Source organism: Anomalospiza imberbis, chromosome Z (assembly GCF_031753505.1).
Source record: "Anomalospiza imberbis isolate Cuckoo-Finch-1a 21T00152 chromosome Z, ASM3175350v1, whole genome shotgun sequence".
NCBI classification, from domain to species: Eukaryota; Metazoa; Chordata; class Aves; order Passeriformes; family Viduidae; genus Anomalospiza; species Anomalospiza imberbis.
The window spans coordinates 44035495-44062764 of record NC_089721.1 but is presented as its reverse complement, the minus strand read 5'-3'; the positions used below and the strand labels follow the sequence as shown (position 1 = coordinate 44062764).

Sequence of the window (27270 nt, the reverse complement as noted above, 5' to 3'; positions counted from 1 at the left end):
GTCTATGTTATTAACAGAAAAAAAAATGCACAGCACTGACGTTTGATCCAAAGCTAATAAAATCTCAGCAGATATAACTGGGCTTTAGATAAGATCACAAAAATAAGTATAGGATGAAATTGAGAAATAGTCGAAGACTATTAAAATGTGACAATACTATGGATTACATTTGATTTCAACACAAAAATTCATCTTTGTAAATCTATCCATGTGAGCTCAAGAACCACTTTATCTCAAATTAAATGTTTATTTCATACTCACTCATACAAATTCTTCAATGGTGAAGTTAAAATAGCCAGCACAGAGATCAGACTATTGCAGTGGCTATGTATTTTATAGATCTTGAGATTTCTGTCTTTGTGTGGATTCAGAAACTCCTGCACAGAACTACAAATTGACCAGAGCATATCTTCAGTGGACATCAAAATTGCTGCAATATCAATTCTGTAGGCAAAAAAAGCCCAAGAATAATATTACTTAAGACACCTTGATAGTGGTAAATTCCAATTAAGCAGACATTTCCTCTGACAGGATAAACACCAAAATCATAACATGGACTTTAAATTTCCTCGTCAGTGATGCAGGAAATCTCCACCCACAACCCTTTCACAGAGAAGTTGTTATTGAAACTAGTAAAATGTAAAATTTGGAAATTGTTAAGTGTCAAAGGACAGTGTCACTAGGCATGAACAATTTACTTTCTAAACTAAAAGTAAATAAATATAAATTTTGTTTTCTTATAATTAAAATGTATATACTATTTTTAAATCCTAGGGCAAAAAATAGGAACAAAGTAACTTAATCTTCAATTTACAAAACTAACTCCATGCAACTCTACAATGTGGAACATTTCAGTAATCTATTGCCTGTTGATAGTGGTTGGCAGAGTGCCACAAGCCATTGGCCTGAACAACAGCAAGAACCTAAACTACAACATAATCTCACAGGATTATGCTGACATACAATATGCATGAAACACATGAATAACACAAAAAATATGGGAGGTATGAAGTTGGACTTTAAAAACTACTTAAGTACCTAAAAGCCATGGATGCACTTGTGATCATACGCATTTTTAAGGATCATGTTATTTTTGAAAAATCTAGGCAAACACACATAAACAGACATTTGTCCCTTTATACATCAGTTCTCTACCATTTGAAGAACCATTGGGAGAAAAGATACCCTCATAAACTACAACAATATTAAAAAAAATGTAAAGATTCTGTGATAAAAATATATTGAATTAAATTGAGTATCTTTTTTCATTTATTCATGACTGGATAGTTCAATTTACTTAGTGAAAAATTCAAGAATCACCCTAATGAATATACTACTTTTCTACAAAATTCTAATGTTCTTTCTTGTTCAGTAGTTTGAAGTAAATTCATATAGAATTGACTAATATGATACTTAAGTAATATTGTATTTTTCATATTTCAGGGAACTTTTTCCCCAAAAAAATTTCCAGGCAAGTTTTCAGGAAACCTCTCTGTATCTGTATCTCTGTATCTGTACCAAAAGATACAGAAAAGCCTGATTACAGTAAGTTATTGCAGGAACAGAGCACACAAATAGGTACATAAAATAAAGTCTTGGTTTTTTCCTACCTATTTCAAGAAGGTGATAATGTGCAAGTTACTTGAGCTTTCATGACAATACTCCTTTTCATAATAAAATTTGAGATGACAGCACATAACTCTTAGGTCACATAGAGCATGGACCTGGTAAGCGTCTCTAACCCTCTAAGAGTTTAACTCTTCTAGGTGGTGCTGTGCAATAGGATTAAAGGCAATGGTCAGAAAGTATGCAGAGGAAGTTCCACCTGAATATGAAGAAGACCTTCCTTACTATGTGGGTGACGAAGCACTGGAACGGAGTGCCCAGAGAGGCTGTGGATTGCCCCTCACTGGAAACCTCTAAGAGGACTGTCTGGACTTGGCCTTGTGCTATGTACATGGGGATAAACCTGCTTGAGCAGGGAGGTTGGACCAGGTGACCCACTGTGGTGTCTTCCAACCTCACCCATTCTGTTACTCTGTGTGATTCTGTTAGGAGAAATACACCTGTTTATTCAGTAAAACAAGACATTGGATAGAAAGGACAAAGATAGGGTTAACTTCCACTTGAAGACACCTGCTTTAGTATTTCTCAAAAAGACTGTACTCTCTGGCAAAATATAAGAATTGCAACAAGAAAAACTTCCAACTTCTTATTTTCTAAAATGACAGGAAAAGGAATAGCTTCTTTCTCCTCTCTCCTTCTACACCACTGGCATCATTCTGACAAATGTTTTGATGTGACCTTGTACCTCTTTCACTGGAAAAGCCCTATAAAAACACAAATTCTACTGGAACTCATTAAATTTTCTTAATGAATCAACAGCTTGATTTCTAATCCTGACATTGTCAATTCTGTCCACATTTTTGGTTGCATTACCAATCCTCTATGAACTTTCATTGTGAGACTTTTAAACCAATCAAGCAGTTTATGGAACAATTTCACAGAGTTGAAAGAGGCCTTTGAGTCTGCCCAGTTTGCAATATAACTACTAAATATACTTGACTATATAAAATAAATTTTATTAAAACAGACATCAAAATGCACAGATTTGGTCTATTCCCTCTGCTGTGTTCATTAACATTGAAACATGAATCAAAGCAGTGAATAACAGAAAACTAACATTTACTTATTTCATCCATTAAAATGGTACATTAAATATACAACCATTACCTGATTTGTGGTGTTCTTTTGTAACTGGGACACACCTGACAATATCTGGAGGACAGAATATCCAAAGATTGCTCTAGTACATCTGTAAGAATCTCCTGCGCTGTCTTTGGAGGTAGAATAGTCCATAGATCATGACGAAGAGCACAGCAGAAGTAATGCCACATCTGGACAGAGAATGAGCATCTTTCCCCCTATCAAAACCACCACATGTTACATAACAAAAACACATCTTCCAAAATGTCAGTTTAACTCCTATAGGTCTAATTAATTAAATCTGAAAGGAAATAGCTAAAGAGTTCCAGGAATATGATGGCCAAAAATGATGCTTGAAAAGATGTGAGACATCTTTATTTGCAAGGAAATACATGTTGCATTTCAGTCACAAAATTATAGTTCTTTCACAAAATAAAACCACAGCATTTGAACTCTTATGTCATCAATTAACCTATTCTCAAAACCCATAGTGTTGTAAGTTTAGTTTAAAAACATAGACAGTATTCTGTACGCAGTAGAATAGTAAGATAAACTTAACATAGTAGTTTCTTTGTCTGCAAAGAAAATAATTATTTAAATTACTTAAGCATGGGTATTTACCCAGATACAGAAATGCTATGCATAGCCACAACTATAAAGCCTTGGTTATATATAATAGATATGCGAGAAGAGAAGAGAAGAGAAGAGAAGAGAAGAGAAGAGAAGAGAAGAGAAGAGAAGAGAAGAGAAGAACTATTAAACTTACAATATAAGATATCCAGATTGTTTTAGTAAGATATTTTTTCCTCTTGTAATTTGAATGTATCGAAACCAAACATTTGGTTTCAAGGAAGCATCATGGCAAGGAAGCATCATTGGAATTAATATTTCATTGTCTGAACAGATCTATCCCATTAAGACACAGAAATAAATATACAGGAGTCAAAATCGCAGCAGTTACTCCTTAATATTTCTAAAAAGTACCCAGGAAATACGTTTCATGTTTAAATATTTCAAGTAATACCTATTCAGCAAATAGCATTATCATGAAGCTTTTTGAAAACAAAGACTTCAATTTTCAGTTCCCATATCCCAAAGAAACTGAGAAATATTTAAAGAATTTGTTAATATTTTAGCATTATTAGACATATAAAATAACCCCACAATTTTTAAAATGCTTTCAGAATTTGATAGGCATTCTTTAACAATAAAATAAAAAATAATCTGCCTTCTTTTTAAATGTATTAGCATGAGCATTAGCAGATTATTGGAAGTTGTCACTATTTGGTTTGCCTCTGACATAATATTTGAAGTGCATTTTATACTAAAAAGTGGCAAAAATTACAACAAAGAACAAAATAAACAAGCTTGTTGAAAAACTTTACTTTTTAACTTTGTAATTATAAATACAAATTGTTTCACTTTCTCTGCTTTGGTTTATTTAAGTAATAGCACTTTTTCCTTTTTTAGTATTGTAACTCCACTGCAGAAGCAACAATATAAATAATAAAAATAAAAATAAAACTGAAGATTTAAATGAGATTCACTCCCCTTTTCTGACCTGTGTTTCTATTTGTTGCCATTTCTGGACAATTCCACTGATAAACATCTGCTATTTTTTCAGGCTTCATATAATAAAAACAGATGTGAGCTTTTATTTAGCTTATATATGAGGAAACAAGCAACTGTGTTTTATTACATATGCCACTCAGTATTATCTCTGGACAATTCTTTGTTCTTTGACTGTTAGAAAACATAAGTTCCCACAGCTACAGCAGACGTCTGCTACACAAGAGTTTAATTCAAAAACATAATCTGGAGAGCTGGCCCAGTGGTGCACTCTTCCTGCTGAGCTCATACGTTGGAAGAAGCCACCTCTCACTGCTGGAAGTTTCAGCAGGGAATTGCCTCTGTAACAAGCAATAGGTCTTAATCCAGTCTCTTCCATTTAGCATGCCTACAAGAGATCAACTGAAGTAACATCTGCTCTGCAGCAAGCCTCCTGAAGGAACTCAGAGCAGATCATGGTCAACCCTTGGGCCATCTCCCATGGCCCAGTAAAAAGAGGAGTGATGATGTAAAATGAAATACTTTTCACCTCAAATCCTGTAAACATACAGAACTTGCAGATTTATTTTTTGGGGTTCTTAAGTTTAGGGTGACTTTAAGAGAGATTAAAAAGAGTTTTTGCTTTTCTAGTTTGAATGCAGTTGAAGAAGAGGTTTGGAATGTGTCTAGTTGTGTTTTTAAGGTTGTTTATTTCTTCTTATCTATAATAGTTTCTCTTTGACTTGTTGAGGTTTTTTTGGTACAGAAGCTATGGTAGTCTCTTTTGAGCCTTGGGCATCTCTTACATTATATACTTAAAATTATGTATATAATGTTTATAGTTCTTGTACTAATACTTAAAATCTATGTTGGATAGTGTGTCCCTATCCTAAACTAATAGAAAAGTGTTACTATTACATTGAGATATGGAGGACAAGAAGAAGGAAGAAAAGGTTAGGGTATGCTCAGATTTTTCTGTCTTGCATCTCTGAATTCTAAAAAACCTCAAAATTTTAGTTTTCTACCTTGTGTCAATTTACCTATTACACTACTCAAACTTTTTTGGCTTGTAATTCCTCATATAGAGTTGGTATTCTCTCCTATGGGCTAAAATCAAAGCCACAGCTGTTTTTGACTTCATGCCAGGGTCTCAAGTCAGCCAGGGCAGCCAGAAGGATGTTGTGGACTCCAACAAGAACTGAGACACCAGTTTTCCTCATTCCTTCCTACACACATCAGTTCTGTTCAGTAATGATAAAACTATTTAGCTACTCCATATTCTTTTTTGTCAGACAACTGTTTCTCCATGGTGAAGTTACTGGGTCACCAGTAAACAGGACACAGCACCATAGGCACTACAGACAATGAAGATCATATCATGATTCAGCAGTTGCCAAAAGCTATTGCCTTTCTTACCTTATCATCTATAATTCAAACAAAACTGAAATGTTTATTTACTTGTCTTTGAGAGATGGACATTTTGATAAATTATTCTGTGATCTGCATGCCTGTCCAGCAAAGATTTTGTCACTGACTGAGCAGCTTCTTATATGGTATTTGTAGATTACATGTATCAGATGGAATTTTCTCTCATGTAAGAATTCTAGAAAATGCTTAACAGAACACACAAATTTTCTCACACGGAAAATTATACAAGGAAGTGTTGCATTGCAGTTTGGGGTTTAGGTTAGGGGTTCTGATCTGTTAGCTAGCCGTGTTCTGTGTACCCCCGCGCACCCCCTGTGTCTGTTCCCCCCTGTGGCTGTTCACTCTGGGTCCCTGGCTGTTAGGGTCACTCCAAATTCCCATCCCCAACAAGACTTTGTCTTCAAGAGATATCAGTTGTTATTGATTAAAAACCTATATAATACTTCACCCTGCAATTAAGTGAAAATTATTTCAAACAGTGTATGTCAATATGTTGTATTTAACTAGGATGAAGGAAAAAAATCCAATAAATGAAAATAATTATCTTAATTTTTTTTTCATAGAATCATTAGGATTATAGCTATAGATCAGACCCATGACTTCAGGATGCAGGTGAAATGGCACTGGTTATTTCAGAAACACATTGCTAAATGCTTTAGGTAACTATATTGACCACCTTTCTTTGTTTCACCCTTGACTCACAAAAAGTAAAAAGGGAACAAATTGAAAATGAAAATCCAAGACTCAGATAAAAAATTTCCCAGAAAAAGATCTTCATATGTCACACTTTCTAAAAGAAATGTAAAGTTCTTAGAGATTAAGGTGATGGTGTCCTCTTTACGGAGTTTTATATAAATGCCTTGATACACAATAAATATTTTATTAAGTAAATGACATAAACTTGCCACAGTAACAATCTATCTCATCTTTAAATGACTATGTTTTCCTACATAATTTTTAAATAGATACTTGCCTGCAATAATAGATATTTCAAAATAGTAAATTCCAATAATCCTTATGTACAAACAATGCTGATTTCATGCTTCTGATTAGTCAGTGAGCTGGCAAACATTAAAACACATTTTGTAAAAGTGAGCCATAGTAAACTTAACCTCACACCTCGTAAAAAGCTTTGTAGTCATCCCAGCAGTGGCTCTCAGCATCCTGTAAAATGCTTGTAGCACAAACTCTGATGCAGTAGTTCGTAACTTGAAACTGGAGAATGTTGATGAATTCCTGACATTTTTGGATAGGAACTAGGAACAGGGGTCTGTTCAGAAAGAATGATTAAAAAGACAGTGATTGAAAGGCTGTGCACTAGGAGGTAACAATCATAGTACTGCAAATAGTTTTTTTTAGTAAGTATCAATCATTTCCTTTTGGTCTTGAACCTAGCATTCAGTTTTGTAACTTTTGGTTTCAAAAGTTCTCAGAGTATGTCTGCTTGTCTATAAATTCTCTTTTAGCCAATCACTGAGAAATAAATTACTTCATCCTATTTTCTGAGATAAGTACATTCGACATTCACTTATTTGGAGTTTTTAATTGCAGCATTCTTGCATCAGCAATTATTACATCAGCACTGAGTGTGACAAAAAAACACATAAGCACAAAGTACAGAGATTGCTTTTGGTAGCCATGTACTAAAACTCTTTGATAATACACCTAAGTAGAATTATTGAGCAGTATTTTAGGTCAGACTTCCCACTCACAGAGATACACTTCATGCAAGAGACAGTAAAACATCAGAGGGAAAGCAGCTCAACAGTGCATATAATCACTTAGAAATCATACACATCTTAAAAATTGTGCTACTTCAGGGTCTCTCCCCAAAAACTCTCTTTCTACTTTTAAAATGCACATGGCTGGAAATATATGGACCAATAGATTCCTAGTACCTTAAGACAAAAATCTTCTAAAAGCAAGTGCAGTTATAAGTTCCCCCAGGTCAAACACTGCCTTTGACTTTACATTCCTACTTAATATCTGCTTAGATTTTTATCCTGCATGTAATAACAAGCTAAATTCTAAAACTACAATGATTTTATGTATTGTATTGTATGTATTTATTTACATGTCTGAATAAACATGGTGTTAGGAAAAATCACAGAAATGTATTTTTATATTGCCCTCTATGATTGCTATGTCCTGAACCAGATCTTATGACAATTAGGCATTGCAAAGGTCAGAAAAGGAAATCTAGGCCCTAGCACTTTATTTATATGACAGCAAAGAACATTCAGTTCCCTGGACAATCCTATTTTCTCAAATTTAATAATTAAATATAAATCCTATCTGCAAATCAAATGCAGATCCTACACATAAATAATTTGTTTTGCAATGGCTGCTGTGGACTATCAGGTTGATTCAGGTATTTCCATAAAATAGTACACATACTGCATGTGCTAAAAAATATGATGCAATTTGGAAAACTACCACCACACTGTATCACAAAAATAGATGAAGTCTCATATTATTTACATTTGAATTAAACATTTTAAGTAAAAAGGACATACTTTTTGCTTGTTTCTCTCATTAAATTGCTATACATTTTAAAATGCTGGAAGACATATATCGCCGTGGAAAGGGCAGCATACAGGTCTTGCAGGGGAGCCTTCAAGGGAACGTCTCTGCTTTTCTCCTCTAGTCTTGCCAGAACAGCTGTTGCCACTTTGCTGCAGGCCTCTACAAAGTTTGCTCTAATTTCCTGAAGAGAATCATCTCTGCAGGCCAGAGCCAATGGAAGCAATGTGTCAAGTTCTTCCATGACGTCAGAACAAAACTGAGAGAAATAAATGTGGCACCAAGTTATTTGTAGTCTGACAGCACTGCTTAATTTATATATCCTAGGGTCAGATTACTGAATAATGAAATTGGCATGAAACATATTGAATCAGCTTTACAAACATTTTGACCTCTTAAACAGAGGAGTAACATTTTTTAAAAGTAAATTAAATATTCTTTCATTCCTTCCTGCTTTAAAGCTGCATGTTCTATAGTAGGGGAAAAATTAAACCATCTTATGCTAGTAATGTATTCATTTGGTTTTGATGTCACTAAACGTACATTCAAAGCACAAGGTTAATTCCTTGTAAATAATGATAATTTTCTAAACTAATTAATTTTGAAAAATACACAAACACATTTCTTAACACTGACTTTGGAAACAAACATGTCATCTCTTTATAAAGTCATACATATTATCTCCCCAAAGCTCATGTGTTATTTCAAGCAAGCATTTGCTAACAGCATTCTAAATCGGCTAGCAGAGTTGCAGATCTTACTAGAAAAAGTCTTTCAAACATACCTTTCCTTACAAAAGAAATATAATTAATAAATGACCTTTCAGCTGAATCAAATAACTCAAAATTGGCTTTATTACTGGTTATGCCAATTAGTTGAGTGGCATGTCTAATGATATGAATACAGGAAATCCCTCTACAGCCATATTTCAAAGCTTTCAACATTTTCCCATCTAGCCACTTGGTAACAGAGCAGATACTAATCAGAACGCTTCAGAACTTTTTGGCTGAAAAAAAATGCCAGTGAAGTTTAAAAGGTAATTCTTTCAAGTACAAACTATGGGCTATTGTATAGAGCTCTGTTCAGCTTCACATTGTAATGCCTCTCGCTTTCTTCTTAATTCCATTTATATAAGATATAGAATATTAATAGTACTGTAAGTACTTCAAAGTGTTGATGGCAAACTGCCTTGGCATTCTGTCTCCCTTCAAACTTCAGATCTTTTGATACCTGCCTTAGCAATTCGTTTTGGTTGCTCCTCCTGTTGGACTGCTCTGCAGGACTCCTTCATTTGCTGGTTGTTTACAAGACTCATTGCACAGCCTGCAGCTGAAAACTCTTCTTTCTGCTCATGTTGAAGAATTTTAGATGAAAAATCCTCAATTGCTATTGTTATACAGTGAGCCACAGAAGAAGACAGGTCTTTAAATGCGTTTCTCCAGCCAAAACTCAGTAAAATAGGCTGAAACACATATTAAAATTAAATCAATTCAAAGTCATTACTGAGTGTTAATATTGTCTAAAAATTAAATGCTCATCCAAATTAAATTACAGGACATCATCACATTTTGAAATTATTTTAAAAATTTAAAATATAGTCCACTAGTGTTGAACTCACACTAAAAACAGTATTTACACTCAACAAAATGCATAGCAACATTAAACATGTCATCATATTTTTAGAAAAAAAGAATTACTGTTTAAACAAGACACCTTTTATAAAAACATGTTTCATCTTTACTTAATTTTTAATCTTTAACAGACCCTACTTTTAAAAAGTCAAAGAATTCATAGGTGTTTTCAACAGTATAACAAGCAATCTAACACTGTATACCCTGTAATAATTTTCACTGCAAGTTAACAACTGGAAATTACTGACCATGAATCTCAATGGGAAACACTTAAGAGGAGCTGGTTTTAACACACCCACATTGTATTTCACTTCTCTAGAACTGGATTTAGAAAATATTAAAATGTTTAAATAGAGATGTGTAGTTTAAGGCCAATGCTGACTTTTCCTGTGGCTTACATCAGTTCCTTGCTTTCTTTAAACAGAGACTTCTGAAGTAATCTGAAGTGTAATAGTTGCCAGAAGTAGACACAGCAAGACATCATTACTTTCTGACTTATCTGATTTTGCATTGTTCTTATGAATTTTATCAGACTTAAACCTTTCCAGAAGTGGCCATTTGAGAATTGCACCACTGTAAAAGACATATTTTAATGACGTAAGATGATGTTCAGTAAATACCTCCACCATGAGGGCACAGTAGGAGAATAGAAAAGACAGATTCCTAACTATTCCTCCAGCTATAATACTAAATTGGAAGAGAATGAAGGGCTACAAAGTGAAGCCCTTCCAGTTTACTTCAATTTAAAAATTGTATCCTTCTTCCTTTCCCTTTCCCCACTAGCAACATCCAGCTCTTGTAACCACAGGGACAGCCCCCATGGACACACACATTTGCACTCCCTCATTTTTTTTTTTAATGGGGATCAAGTACATCCCAATCTACCTAAAAAATTCTTCTTTGTAATACATATTAGTATTAGTTTCACACACCAATCCAAAGTAAATTTTAAAAAAATTTCAGCATTAAAATCAAGCTATTAAGAAATTAAATTCTACTATCATAAAGTATGAGACGATTGGATCCTTTATGTGCCACAAAATCAACAATAAAAATGTGTATTGTAGTAAATGGGAGCCAGATAAAAAACAATCTTGTACGTACATTCTACAAAGCACAGTGCTTATTACACAGTAGGTTATTGGCATCAGAGAAATTAGATATTCTATGAGTACCTATACCTCTAGGAAGAACCATTATGACCACATTCTAAGAACTTCATAAATATTCTTCAAGGTTATTTGAGATTATATGTATAATGCTAAGAAAGCTATCATATTTAAGTAATTTTTTTTCCATTTTGTTATGAGGTATCTTATAATTACATTTTTTCTGTTAATAACTACTTAATACTGATAGTGAAAGGGTTTTAAAATCTTGAGGATTTGGGGAGTTAGAAGGAAAATTAGGCTTAGTAGGCCCTGGGAAAATACCCTGGGAAAGTATAGGCCTTTTACTTGCTAGAACTGCACCTGTGTAGCTAGTATATGATAAATTATATAATTGTTAGATGCGATGATTGTTTAGTAATCCAATATAATTACTATTTAACCGTAAGAATAATCATGGGAAACTGTGGTCAGGGGCTTGAGAAAGATCACGAGAAATTCATGCTTGGATAAAGTCAATGTATACAATAGAACAATATAGGTTTAATAATGAATATGTAAGTTATATAACAATAGAATATAAAATACGTTCAGCTCGAAAGCCATGTTGGAGTCAGATTTGGGTCTGTACCCCTGATTCCCAGAGCTCTGCAATAAAAGCATCTGCATATAATCACCTCCTGTGATTATGTGTGTTCCTGAACACTAACATTTTGGCGACCCCCAGATGGGACCCTGCGAGTGCTGCTGAGGACCCCGTGACCCGATCACACTCCAGCCGGCACCGAGGGGTTCTTGGGGAACCCATTGGCGCCATGACCCTCCGCCGCTCACAACATCCCCTGGAGACAGGTGCTTTTACTCTGGTCTGGTGCCTGCCGATAAGACACAGCGAAAGCTATGCTCGGTTGGGTTAAAGGAATTCCTGTGGTATTGCCTAGGCGCCGTCCGTTAGATGTCCCAAAAGCGTTGCGGGATCAGCATGCTGTGGTGTCTTGTAGCTGTAATATGGAGAAGCTTAAAGGTCTTTTGGGTGGCAATGCCCCCATACCACGTACTTCTCCTTTGGGGTGCTTATTAGTACATTGGAAACAGGGTAATTTTGGGCAAGATTTACGTGGGGTAAGTTAATTGATTACTGTAATACATGGTGGCCAGAATACGTCTTGGAGGGTGGTAAAAAGTGGCCAATGAATGGGACTTTGCAACACAACACTATTTTGCAATTGATGTCGTTTTGTAAGCGCAAAGGAAAATGGGATGAGGTGCCATATATTGATTTGTTTTTCTACTTGTGAGATAAGCCAGAATGGCAGGTTGAATGTGGATTGATGGTGGTTAGAGCATCTGCAAGTGACAAGCGTGGGGTTTGTGTGAAGGAGAAACGTTGTTTAGAATGTCTTGCGTTGAAAGAAAGTCTGAGTCGGAGGAACGATACAGATGTTGATTTACAGGTAGCCCCTCAAGACCAAGAGAACCTAATCCTATTCTGCCTGCCCCTACCCCTACTTCATCACCTGCTTCACCCAATCCTATTTTGCCTAGTCCTATTTCACCCACTCAACATTTCACCCACTCAACCCTTCTCTCCCTATCCTCCTCTCCCTTCATCACCTGACCCCTCTTCCCCGGGAGATGATCTAAATTCAACTGTGATACAAGGAAGGGGGGAGGATGAAAGTGAAGAAGATAGCGATAGTGGAAATGAAAGTAAATCTGCAATACCGGTATCTCATAGGACTCAAAGTCAGTCAAAGCCTGCCCCGGTTTTGGCCAGGAAAGATCTGGGTAGACAGAAGTGGACTGTGATTGCCCCCTTACGACAGGGAATAGGAGCGGAGGGGCTGGTGTTTGTAAAAGTAACTTTTTCCCCTGCGGATTTAGCAATTTGGAAACAATTGGCTGGGACTTATAGGGAAAATCCTGATAAAGTGGCAAGGGTGATAAAAATGATTATGAAAACTCAGAATCCAGATTGGGATGATATACAAGTAATATTAGATACCCTAATGGATTCTACAGAGAAAGAGATGGTATTTAAAGCAGCCAAGGAAAGGGCAAGGAAGGATATCAGAAATAGGCTTGTAATGGGAACTCTAGATGATAATTTTCCAACGGAGGATCCAGGGTGGGACCCTAATGCACCAGGGCATATGTGGGGGCCAAAGAAACATGGAGAGTGGGTCCACATAGGGATTCAGGGTTCAGAATGCTGTGCCTAAGACTATAAATTGATCTAAATTGTATGAGATAAGGCAGGAGAAGAAAGAATCCCCTACTGCGTTTTTGGAAAGGCTTAAGGAAGCAGCGAGAAAATACACAGACCTCCAAACAGATGCAGCACAAGCGAAGATTCAGCTCGCTCTCATTTTCCTGGGGCAGTCACAGGATGATATTAGGAGGAAATTACAAAAACTAGAAGGGGAGGAGTTAAGAAATCTGGATAAATTGCTTGAAGTAGCCTGGAAAGTATACAATAACAGGGAAAAAGTGACCAGTAAAAGGCAACAGCAAAATCTCCTGGCATTAATAAAAGGGAAAGGAAACCCAGGCATCAGAGGGAGGAGCAGGGGTGGCCGTGGACTGGGCAGGGGAGGTGGGCTTGGCAAGGGACACGGGGGAACTATTGTGCCAAGACTGGGATTTAACCAATGTGCTTATTGCAAACAAGGTGGTCACTGGAAAAAGAGTGCCCGGACTGGTTTTACCAGGGCAACCAGCCAAGCCAGGATCAGGATATTTCAAAATTAATGGTGCTGGCGGAATACAGTAGCTGACTAGAAAAGGGATATATGAAGGAACCTTTAGTGACCATACAGCTAGGTGATAGAGCAGTAAAATTCCTGGTGGATACAGGGGCCATGTATTCTGTACTAAATGATTTGCAAGGACAAACTGGGGACAAACAAACAACAATAGTTGGGGCCACAGGGAAGGAGGAGAATCGGCCATTCCTACAACCCCTAGATTTGTGTTTTGGAAATAAAGTCTTAACACATGAATTCTTATATATGCCTGAGTGTCCAATTCCCATTTTAGAGAGAGATTTATTGGCAAAACTTGATGCGGTAATAACCTTTGAGAATGGGGAGCTTTTGATGAAAATACCTGAATCAAAGATGGGACAAATTTTAATGATTAAAGAAAAACCAGTTCCCTCTATTCCTATGGAAGTAGAAGATGCAGTAATTCCTTCAGTATGGGAAACAGATATACATGGAACATCTAAATTAGCACAACCAATACATGTCGAATTAAAGGAAGGGGCAAAAGCAGTACAAATCAAACAGTATCCTATAAAACTAGAAGCACAGTAGGGAATAGTAAAAATTATTGATAAATTCTTGAAATACCAAATTTTAGAAGAATGTGAATCAGAATATAATACACCTATATTTCCAGTAAGGAAACCCAATGGTGAGTATAGACTAGTGCAGGATTTGAGAGCCATAAATGAAATAACTAAGGACATTTATCCAGTGGTTGCCAATCCCTACACATTGTTGACATCCGTGAAAGACATATATAAATGGTTTACAATAATTGATCTAAAAGATGCCTTTTTCTGCATACCCCTGGACAAAGAAAGTAGGTACCTGTTTGACTTTGAGTGGGAAAATCCAGGGAACAGAAGAAAAACCCAGCTGACCTGGACACGGCTCCCACAAGGATTCAAGAACAGTCCGACCCTATTTGGAAATCAACTGGTGAATGAGCTGGAGATTTGGACTGCAAATGGGCAAGTACCGAGAGAACAATACCTGCTGCTACAGTATGTTGATGATATACTGATAGCCACAGAGGATAAAGCAAGGTAACAGTTGCATAAAGGTAACAATTGAGATTTTAAATTCACCGGGAATGGGAGGATATAAGGTGTCTAAAGAAAAAGCACAAATTGCCCAACAGACTGTGATTTACCTGGGATATGAAATCTCATAAGGGCAGTGAAGACTGGGTACTAACCATATTCAAGCTATTTGTGCCATTCCAGAGCCCCAGAATCTACACAAGCTGCAAGTCTTCCTTGGGATGACAGGGTGGTGCTGCATGTGGATCATGGACTATGAACTAATTGCAAAACCCCTGTATGAGGCCCAGAAGACGCAGCCATTTACCTGGGGCAAACCACAGAAGGAGGCTTTCCTCAAACTAAAGGAGGTCTTGACAACTGCTCCTGCATTGGGGTTACCTGATTTGTCCAAAGATTTTCAGCTGTTTGTACATGATAAGCTGCGCCTGGCATTGGGAGTCCTAACCCAATGTTTGGGAAGCTGGAAAAGGCCAGTGGGCTACTTTTCCAAACAACTTGATAATGTCAGTGCCGGGTGGCCTTCACGTCTGCAGGCAGTCGCAGACACTGTGATCCTGACACAAGAAGCCAGGAAGCTCACCATGGGAAGGCCCATACATGTCTATGTACCGCACATGGTAACCACTGTGTTGGAGCAGAAGGGGGGCCATTGGCTATCCCCGAGCTGGATGATGAAATTCCAGGTAATCTTAATGGAGCAAGATGATGTAACATTAAAAACAACTAGCCTTTTGAACCCAGCCTTGTTCCTAGGTACAACATCTGAAGAAAGCCCATTGGAACACAATTGCGTGGAAGTAATAGAACACACGTGTGCGGCTAAAACAGATCTGAAAGATGTCCCCCTAGAAGAGCCAAATTGGGAGTTGTTCACAGATGGAAGCAGTTTCATGGAGAACAGAATCAGATACGCTGGATATGCGGTAACAACAATCAGTACAGTGGTAGAGGTAAAAGCATTGCCACCAAATACATCCACCCAGAAGGCAGAACTGGTTGCTTTAACCAGAGCACTAGACTTAAGTGAAGGGAAAAAGGTAAACATATGGACTGATTCAAAATATGCTTTCAGAGTGGTGCATGTGCATGGGGCCCTATGGAAAGAACGGGGTCTGCTTTCGTCTCAAGGGATGCACATTAAACATCAAGATGCAGTTCTACAGCTGATAAGAGCAGTACAAAAACCTGAGCATGTGGCAATTATGCACTGTAAAGCACATCAATCAGGAAGCTCCAAAATTTGTGAGGGAAATTGAAAGGCAGACTGGACAGCCTGACAGGCTGCTCGAAAGGTGCAAATAGCAATGGCATTGGTACCTTTAAAACTTAATGTATCTCAATTCAATTTATCTCCACAGCCAAAATATTCAGCAGAAGATGAGAAACTGGGATATTTGCTGAATGCACGGAAGAATCCAGAAGGGTCCTATGTAGCTGCACATGGACAGATTGTGGTACCCCCCTTGGTAATGAGAGAGGTTCTACAAATTAAACATAATGAATGTCATTGGGGTGCAGAGGCATTGGTGAAGTTTCTAAAACACAATCTGGTCTCAGTATGAATGTTAACAATGGCAAAATCAATAATGTCAAAATGTGAGATCTGCTTGAAAAACAACCCAGTGGCTAGACGACAGGCACAACTAGGAAGGGTTCAGGGGGTAGGGATAGAACCAGGATATTATTGGCAGGTAGATTTTGTAGAATTACCAAGAAATCGAGGATACAAATATCTGTTAGTAGGGGTTGACACATTTTCTGGATGGCCAGAAACCCTGCCCTGTCGTACAAACCAAGCAAAAGAAACAGTTAAGTGGTTACTACAAGAAATAATTCCCAGATTCGGGGTGCCTCTAGGGATATCATCAGATAGGGAACCCCATTTCATAGCCACGGTGGTAAAAGAAGTAAGTAGGTTGCTGGGAGTAACTTGGGACCTCCACACACCATGAAGACCCCAGTCAAGTGGACAGGTAGAGAGGATGAATCAGACACTAAAAAGGCAAATCAGTGAAATATGACAAGAAGCCAAACTTCAGTGGCCACAGGCTTTACCAATAGCATTGCTGAGAATTCAGATAAAGCCTACGAGTGGGATGTCAGTCAGTCTTTATGAGATATTGTATGGGAAACCATATGAATCTCCTGGACCCAATACAAATGTAACTGCAGATGTAGAATATGAAACAAATAGAGCATGAAGCACAAGAAGAGCAAAAGGATTTGACCACAAGCTGGTTAGACAAAGTCTTCAAAGGGTAAGGGTGGAATGTGAATTGATGGATTAAGTCTATCATCGAGAGTGTGATAATCCTATTAATTGTGTTCTTAGTAATTTTGTTAGTCTACAGTGTCCTAAAAGGAGAATTACAGAAGAGCACGTCCTGGAACTGAAAAATAATAAAGGCACTGACACAGGATCCACACCTATCATCCTCTGATCCTCCAGTTTGTGACAGCATCCAGGACAACTTTTACATCAATCCTGGATTTGAAGAACATCACGTATAAACTCAGAAATTAAAATACTGTAGCAAGTGAAAGCATTTGCACTTATAGTGAAGTGAAAATACTTTCATAGGAGGGAAAATTATAGTGAAAGGGTTTTAAAATCTTGAGGATTTGGGGAGTTAGAAGGAAAATTAGGCTTAGTAGGCCCTGGGAAAATACCCTGGGAAAGTATAGGCCTTTTACTTGCTAGAACTGCACCTGTGTAGCTAGTATATGATAAATTATATAATTGTTAGATGCGATGATTGTTTAGTAATCCAATATAATTACTGTTTAATCATAAGAATAATCATGGGAAATTTTGGTCAGGGGCTTGAGAAAGATCACGAGAAATTCATGCTTGGATAAAGTCAATGTATACAATAGAACAATATAGGTTTAATAATGAATATGTAAGTTATATAACAATAGAATATAAAATACGTTCAGCTCGAAAGCCATGTTGGAGTCAGATTTGGGTCTGTACCCCTGATTCCCAGAGCTCTGCAATAAAAGCATCTGCATATAATCACCTCCTGTGATTATATGTGTACTTGAACGCTAACAAAACCAACAACTTACTTGAATGTCATAAGATTTTATTCCACCTAAACTGAAACTTTGCACAAAGAAGTAATCACAGAAGCTGAAGTAATGAAACTATGGCAATAGGTGTTTATAATGAATATGGTGAAAGCCTACACTAGAGACACACTCAAAAGAAAACCACATACAAAGTGTAAGACTCTTTACATACTCACCTCTTCTACCTGAAGTAACTGTTCAGGAAGCACGCTGGTTTCATTTGCTCTAGTTTCTCCTATTAAAAGCTCCCCACTAGCTCTCTTCAGAACACCTGCACAGTAGGACAAAAGAGATCAAAGTTTAGATTAATTCTGTAGAAAAGTCAGCAGCCTACAACATCTAATATATCAATATGAACCATAAAAAAACCCTCAAGAAGATGCAGGGGAATACTAATATTATAATAAAGTCAAATTCAAGTTATATATAGTTTCTTTTGTATAACATGATTGAATCAACATCTGGTGGTACTTGTATTTTATACAAATGCACATATAATGCGTAAAATATGGTTTCTTTTGACATTAATGCATTTTTATACTGATTGTGAAGTCATCTCTTCTTAAGGAGAATGGATAACACTAGATCAGCTGTATAGAAATTAATGTCTCCTTTTTGTTCAAAGAATTATATCAATTGAACACTAATATATTTTTACAGCCTTTACTTATTTGGAAACACCAATACAATAAGAATAAAAAGACAGTTAATTACTATAGATATTATAAGCAAAATGATCACTTATAAAAACATAAAGAACAACAGAAGTTCCTTAAGAAGGGCTGGTACAAAGCTCATTTATAAATCTTAGAGTAATGGGATATTGCTCCAGTTTTGTCAAGGACAAACCAGTATCTGGGGTTGATATCACTTTTATCAGTGTTTCAAGAAATCTGGGTTCCTGAAATATATTGATGATTCCTCTTCCAAGTGATACAAGCACAAATGAAGGTGCTTGTTGAGAATTTGAAAATCAAGGCAGCCTCAGCTGCAGTGACCATGAGATAGTGGAATTCCAGATCCTGAGAGCACAAAGGAGGGTGAAAAGCAAGACCACAGCCCCAGGCTTCAGAAGAGCAGACCTTTGCCTCTTCAAATATCTGCTTGGAAGAATCCCGTGGGATAAGTCCCTAGGTAATGGGACACAAGAAATTTGATTAATGTTCAAGTATCATCACTGCTAATCTCAAGAGATCTGAAAAAAAAAATGTCAGAAGGCCTGCATGCATGAACAAGAAGATCCTAGCCAAACTCAAACACAAAATGATGCATACAGAATGTGGAAGTAAGGATGGGTAACCTGGGAGGGACACATAAATAACTTCTGAACATGGAGAAAGTTAAGGAAGCTAAAGCTCAAATGCAACTAATTTGGCCAGGGATGTCAAAGACAACAAGAATGGCTTCTATACGTACACCAGTGATAAATCGAAGACTAGAGAAAACATGAGCCCACTGCTCCACAAGATGGGGGACCTGGTAACATAGATATGGAAAAGGTTGAGACAATTAATGTCTTCTTCAACTCAGTATTTACTATCAAAACAAACCTTCAAGAATCCCAGGTATTAAAGACCAGGAGGTAAAGCTGGAACAAGGAAGATGTACTCTAGGTGTAAGAGGATCAGGTCTGAGAATAACTAAGCAAACTCAACATATTGAAATCCTTGGGCCCTCATGGGATGCAGCTGCAAATGTGGAAGGAGTTAGCAGATGTCGTTGCAAGGCCACTCTCAATAATTTTTGGTCAAACATGGCAACTGTGAGAAGAGTCCAAAGGCTAGAAGAAAGGAAATGTCACTCTTATTTTCAAAAGTGGCAAGGAGGAGGACTCAGGGAACCAGAGTCTTGTCAACCTTACTTCAACCCCAACAAAGGTAATAGAGGCATTTCCAGGTGCATTACAAAGAATTCATCAGGAGCATTCAGCATGGCTTCAGTAACAGGAAGTCATGCTTGACCAACTTGATAAAGTTCTATGAAGAAATTATTGGCCTGGTAGATGAGGGGACAGCAGTGAATGTTTTCTACATGGACTTCAATAAAGCCCATGGCATTGTCTCCCATAAGATCTCGTTACAGGACAAGATGTAGACAAGATGTGTGGACTGGACAAATAGTAAGGTGAGTTGAAAAGTGGCTGAATAGACAAGTCCCAAATGCAGTGATCTGTGGCACAATGTCTAGTTTGAGGCCAATAATTAGCAATCTATCCCAGGGATAAATACTAGGTCCAATCGTGTTTAACATCTTCATTAGTGATCTGGATGATGGGGTACAGTGTACCCTCTGTTGCCCTGTTCTTTTAAAAGTTTTCTATGCCTTCTGATGTTTACATATTTCTACTAGAGTTATCATGCACTGTTCATGTAAATAATGATTGTTTTGCATTCTTCTTAGTAAGAAGAGAGAATTGATGGACTGTTGGTTTAACCAGCGTGGTTGGAGAGGTAGCAATTTCATCCTCCAATCCACTGTCACTTTTGGAATTCTATATATTGCAAAGTCAGAAATAAAAGTTCCTTCCTTTTACTCTTTTGATCTTGAGTGAGTGCGTGAGTTATTTTGTGTCGCAGTGCAATAACCCTCAGCAAGTCTGCAGCTGACATCAAACAGAGCGGCAGATGGTCATGGTGCCAATCCAGAAGGACCTCAAGAGGTTGGAGAAATCGACACACTAGAACCTCATAAAGTCCAAGAAGCAAAGTCGTGCACCTGGGGAGGAAAAAACCCAGGTATCAACCCATGTTGGTGTTCTCCCAGCTGTGAGAAGCTTTGCATAAAAGGACCTGGGGGTCCAGAAGTACATGAAGTTGAACATAATCCAGTAAAAAGGCTGATGGTATTTGCTCTGGATCAGGCAAAGCATTATAAGCAGGTCAAAGGAAATTATTCTTCCTGTCTGCTCAACAGTGATGAGCCACACCTGGAGTGGTGTGTACAGTTCTGGGTTACTCAGTACAAGACAGACATGAACATACTGGAGAGTGTCTAACAAAGGGCCATGGAAGATGACAAAGGGAATGGAGGACAGGCTGAGAGCACTGGGATTGTCAGCCAACAGAAGAGAAAGGTAAGGGCAGGATATATCACTAATGTATATAAATACCTGAAAGGAGGGTCCAAAGAGACCAGAATCAGTCTTCCATAATGACAGGACCAGTGGTCACAGGCACAAAGAGATCCAAAGCAAGAGATTTCCTCTGAACATCAGGAAACACTTATTTTACTGTGAAGGTGAACAAGCACTGTATGGTTGTCCAGAGAGGTTGTGGAACCTCCATCCTTGGAGATACTCAAAAGCTATCTGGACATAATTGTGGGCAATTGGCTCTAGAGGCCTTGCTTGAGCAGGGATTGTTGGACAACATGAATACCAAAGGTCCCTTCCAACCTCAACCATTTTGTGATTCTGTGAGTCACAAAGAGATACAAGAATAACACCAAATGATAAGTATTTCAAAAATCTGTCTTGTAGCATAAAGTTGGTAAACAATACTGGTGCAGATAGTCCTAAAGCAATGCACTTAATATGAAATTAAAAGAGGTTTTAAATGATCAGGTGCTGCCAAAGATTATCTATTGTCAAAGTTTATCTTCCAGGCATAACCTTAGAGGTCTTCAGTGATCTGAAGCTACTAGTAGTAAATGGCCAAGTTTTAAAGAGCTTTTCTCTTTCTATGAAATTTCCAGCATTGGATTTAATTTATCCAAAGTAGATTAACCTTCCCCTTAATCGATTTGCATTCTGAAAGTAAACACTATTTTTCATACACTTACACAACATTGTAGAACTTAGCAGTTTTTATGGGGTTTTTTTGTTTGTTTTGGGGTTTTTTTGTACGTTTGGGGTTTTTTTCCCAAATATTTTTTTGCATTTTCGAAAGACATTGACAGATTTAAGCTGGGAAAAAAGAAAGATAAAATGGTAGAACATAAAACCAAAAGATATTAACCAGGCCATCCAACTCTTTGAACCTCATCATTTATAGCCAATACCAGAAACTTACTGGGTTTTTTCCAGCATGTTTTAATGTATTTTATGATAAATTTGCTAACAGTTTTCTTTAGAAAATGGTCCAGAATTTAAAAAAGCCCAACTAATAGTCTAACTGACTGGATATTTTCCCTATTTTCTATTCTGTGCTTTCTACCTTAAATTTACTTTTTTTTTCTCTTTCAATTCTCATTTTTTATAGATATAACATTTCATTCTAACTATAACCACAAGTAAGTTTCTATATATTCACATTCTTTTATTACCATCACTAAGATCTGCTATTTATAACTTTTTATATCAAGACTTCAAAGAAAACCTTAAACATTTAAGCTAAAATTCTTGTGTATTCACAGCATTGCTGCCTTACTTGTTAAGAACTCACAGCTGAGATAAATAGGTATCTAGCTTATGGTAAATTTGTGACTCCAGGACCACAGGCAAAGAGCCAAATGATGCTTACACCCACATCAGTCATTTAACAGGCTCCTTCATTATTAAACTAACATATTCTACTACATTATCTCACCTCCTTTTCCAATTAACAGTCTGGACGCTCCTTCTTTATACTCATATGTACCTATGTTTGTGCATGTAGGCTTACACACATTAAAAATGTCACTGGTCTTCTCAAAGAAGCCCCATGTTCAAGTCTCCCATATTTTATTGACTTCCTTTGGATTTTCAAAGTTTTGCTTTCCCCAAATGTTATCTGGGTATGGCTGGCTTAGGCCACCTTCTTTTTCAATTTAACCTCCAGCTAGCAAGGATTGCTTTCCCACTTTGTACTGAACACTGTACACTTAGCCATAGCCTCCACAGAGCATCCACTCTTCAGATGCTACTACAACCTTGCTCTCAAACACTATTTCCACAGAGACAGATAACAAACTATACCCTTCCTGTCCTGCAACTTCTTCACTTGTGTGAGAGACTGGAAGGAATACTTGCTCAAAATGTTTTGGGTGTGTGTGAGGGAAAGAGGCAGGTCAGGCCTTGTTCTGGTGAGGCAGAACATTGTTCCATACACTCCACCCACCAGAGCCTGTATCCCAGCCCCACAGTGGCTGCCAACCCCTGGCACATTGCAGGCAATGCTCCACTCCCTGCCCCTGGAGCCCCAGTTCAGCCCCAGAGCCGACCACCTCCTCTTGACCCTACCTCCTCTTGGAATTTCTTTGAGCTGAACACAGCTGGAACCAGAAGTGGTAGTCATGCTTTTCTTTTCTATCTTTTCTGCCTTTCTCTCTTTCTTCTTTCAATTCCCTCTTCTTGGAATTTTTGAGTAACTTAAAATTGAATGGGCTTTGAGTTTGCAAAATCGAATGAGTTAAGTTAATGCTTTGAAAAGTGTTTTATTTTGATTGAATGCTGGCCTAAACATTTTGCCAAAGTTCTTTGATATCCTGAAGTTGCCAGTAAAGTTGTTTTGACCTCTTGAGAATATCTTGTTGGCATTTGTACTGTGTGTCTAACTATGAAAAACCGCAAGCCCTTTTAAGTGTCTCATCAAGTAAGGATTTTAGGGCCTTACAACTTGTCTTCTGACTGTCTTGCCCTAATCAGCAAACTCTCCTGGGAAAGAGAAGCACAGCTTTATTCAAGGTATAGCTGCTACTCAGCCCAAATTAGTTTGCCACTGTAGAGAGAAAGGCAGGCATGGGTCAGAGGAAACATATCTATCTAAACAAATTCACTGACTCCTCTCTTTAAATAGCACATATCAAACTGCTTTTGCACAGATAGAAAGAAATGCATGTGATCCTTCTCACATGCTTGTTTAGAGAAAAGAATTTGCAGAAAGCGAGATGAAAAAAGGAAATGTTGTGAAAGAAGATGAGGGTTGAAGTAAAATGTAATTTTCTCTTATTTGCTCCTTTTCCAGAGCATATACTAAATCTTCAGCACTCTTGATTATTAGGGAAGTTTGGATTAACCACAAATCCTTGCTTTACCTTTCTTGAAACAGATGTTCTACAAACATCTAGTCTTGATGGATTGTTCATAATTTGTGTACTTTCTTTAGCTTACCAACCAGGCAGCTTTAATAATTTTGATTGTAAATAACAAGAACAAGATTATATCCAGTACTACACTTAAATCAAAATGCTTCAGCCAACTTTCCTTGTGTGTATTAAAATTTGTCTGGCATTATTTTTCTCTTCTTCTATCAAATTGTTTACCTAGGTCCCCTTTATCTATTTATTTAATTCTTTCCCCAATTCAGTATTTTTCTGGTTCTGTAATGATGATTACAAAGACCGAAGAATGACAGTGACACCTCCTGCATTTTAAATATAATTATTTTTTATTTCTTAAAGGAAGTTCTATTATTTTTTTCTATAGAATTCTACAGCTTTCCTGTTTTTATAGCATTTAAGGCCATAAGAACAGTCATTGTAACACCATCTTGCATGCAGCATAGAATAGCAAAGTATCAAGGAAAGCTTTTGTATGAGCTACTCACTATATGTGTATAAGCTAAGTATCAGTGCTATCAAAGTAGCTTACAATTTGGATTCAGACAGCTCAGTCAGAACTTTTATTGAAACCTGGAAATAAAACATTAAATTCTATTGTTGAATCCTGGAAATAAAATATTTGGAGAAGTGGAAAGAACCATTCCTCCAGAAATATAAATAACAATTAAAAAGTCCCTGACTTACTATGGGTCAAAAAACTCTTCTGTTTTCTATCTTCAATAATGGACTTTTTACTTGTTGTACTATACTGAGCAACTGTACTAACTCAAAAGCAAAAAAATGTACCTTTGAAATCATATTCCCCCCAGTGTAAATTCATCTTCACTTTGGATTGATCCACTGAAGCTGTGTATTGGTAAAAGAAGATACTTGAACATCTTATGTTGAGACCAAAGCAAAAATCATGTTTTTTAATCTTCATTTACAACTTTTGCAATACTGCAACTTTGCAATAGAAGTCTGTTAGGAGGATGCACCTCAAAATTTTTATTCTACACTTCTTTTATTACACTTTCCAGAAACCAATAAAGAGTTAAGGATTTCTTTTTAAAGTGTGAAGGAAAGACCTTTGCAAATCTTCCCAGCCCCATGAGTCAGAGTTTGTAAACCTAAGGACTTGACAACTTTGCCCACAGTGTTTTCAAGCACTCCATTGGAAAAAGCCTTTCTTGGTATTTGCTATCTAATCTGTCCAAAGTTCATCTTTCTCACTGAAATGGGGGAAAAAAGTGAGACAGATGAAAGCACATTCGATATTTTTTATTTTTAGAAGTCTTAAGAAGAGGCTTCTGAAAACCCAAAAGGAAAGAAAAAATCTAACTTAAAGATGGAAAAAATGCAATTTGGCAGAGTTCTAAACCTGAGTCTCAAGCTTAACACTTGATTACAGACAATCAGGTTCCTGATTCCTTCAAAGAGAACCTGTGATGCTGGAAGTACTGGGTATGTTAGAATAACTCATTAATTTCAACTGAATGTAGATAGAGAAGTAGACTATCTCATCACAGTCGACATGACAAGATACCTGCAGATGAAAGGGTTAAATAGTCAAGAAAAATCTGGGGATGGTTACTCCTCTAATTTTATGAAATCCAGTGCCTGTAGTGGAATGAAATTGTGCACCATTGTGAATTAATGTCCTGTAAATGACAGAAAAATACAGATATGTTTTCTCTGAAAGGTAGAGTAGCAGTCTTGTCCAGATGTCACACTAATGTTCAGGGGTGGAACAAAACCATACCATTACTTGTTTGTCCAAGAACGTTGCATTATTTTCTCCTTATTTTAATTTAAGGGATAACTTGAAGAACATATAGTTAGTAGATAAAATGTATATTTATACTATCTGTTTAAAAAAACTGTGCTTAGATAACACAAGTACAGTTTTAAATCAAGCTCAAATCTTGGCGTGTACATATTGCTCACTGAGGAACACTAAGTTACTGCTGGTAAAGACAAAAAATAAAATCAGGAAGAATTGGATGGAGAACAGTGAAAAGAAGTTAAAGTGGAAAATGCAATTCAGAGAATTTTCTCCAATCTATGCGAAGTAATTTGTGAAAATGAGGATTCTGAATATATTCCAGAAGATGCCAGATAAAGAACTCTCAAACAGAACTCAGAGACCTATCTCTATCACCTAAAAAACTCTCTACATCCATCTCCCTACAGAGTTCACTCTGGTTCACTGTTTCCTTTGGTGCTATTGTCTGCCATGGGGTTACCATCAGAGAACACTGGTAGGCAGTACTTCCCTCTAACATCTATTTTCAATGGCCTAAATTGGTCTTCATAGGATTCCATTGTGCACGCTGCAAAGAAACTTGTCTTGTTGCCAGCTAGAACTCTGAACTACATGTCTTTCTTTTCTTCACTGTTCTTTTTTTGGTTCACAAGCAACCTCCTACCAAAAGCAGAATCTGCAGAAGAGACTACATCCAAGCAATAATGCAATGAAAAAGTATGAAGAGAAGCCCAGGTGGCCACCTTGCAAATTTCCAATGTGGAAGCCTTCGACCTCTCCGCCCAAGAAGCAGCTATAGTCCTAGTGTAATGAGCTTTACAAACCCTGGGAGCCTCTTTACCCTTAACTACATACGCCTCTCTAATACAATCCCTTAACCATCTAGCTAAGCAACTCTTAGAAGCCATTTGACCCCTCTTAAGACCCCCTAAGAGTACAAACAATCTGTCAGAAGATATGAAATCTTTGATTCTTCTGTGATAAACCCTAAGTGTTCTTCTTACATCCAATTTATGCAGCCGTTGCTCTTTGTCATTGCTGGGTTTAGGGAAAAATGAGGGCCAAGAAACCATCTGGTTTAGATAAAACTCAGATGCCATCTTTGGGACAAAAAAAAAATTTACAAAGAGGAATCATCCAAAGAACTACTTTGTTTCTGATGGAACTTTATACATGTTCTAAATATCAAAATTGAAGTACTATGGAACATAAAACAAAAAATCAATTGACATTGAAACAGCTATACACATAAACACACCACTTGACACAAGCACATGAAAAAAACATTATTTTTGTTGCACCTCTGTGTGAGCTACATAGATTAAAAGTCTCCCATGAATACTAAAAGCAACCAAAACATAAAGGAAACAAGTACAAGGCTTTTGTCTATGCAATGCCTAGGGAAACTTTAGATGACTGGACATTCATCTACCTTTTATGAATTGGCCATCTTTCCCCAGTTTGTCAGCAGTACTACTTGCAGAGCACTGGCACTTCAGATATCCCTCACTGCAAAGACTGCGTGGTAGGCTGGATATACCTAACCTAGCTTGAACTTGCTGAGAGTATGGGTAACTGTCTAACACCATCAGCACGCACTTCAGCCTAGGCTACTTTGCTCTGCTTCTTAGGCTGGTTATGCAGCCTATGCTGCACTGTAAACCTGACCTTTGTACGCAAGTTAATTAAAAGCTGCCTCTGACATATCTACAC

The 27270-nt window shown here is 37.2% G+C and overlaps 1 protein-coding gene across 1 annotated transcript in view; it reads right to left on the bottom strand.

Annotated features, from left to right (window-relative positions):
* The window catches only part of KIAA0825 (KIAA0825 ortholog), a 250652-nt gene that overhangs the window by 189017 nt on the left and 34365 nt on the right, over window positions 1-27270 (bottom strand). The window contains exons 5-10 of the mRNA XM_068175710.1: window positions 18011-18105; window positions 9440-9667; window positions 8199-8464; window positions 6802-6952; window positions 2734-2924; window positions 262-444 (exon numbers count right to left, since the gene is read on the bottom strand). Coding sequence (XP_068031811.1) covers window positions 262-444; window positions 2734-2924; window positions 6802-6952; window positions 8199-8464; window positions 9440-9667; window positions 18011-18105 — 1114 coding nt within the window. The remainder of the gene's footprint in view (window positions 1-261; window positions 445-2733; window positions 2925-6801; window positions 6953-8198; window positions 8465-9439; window positions 9668-18010; window positions 18106-27270) is intronic.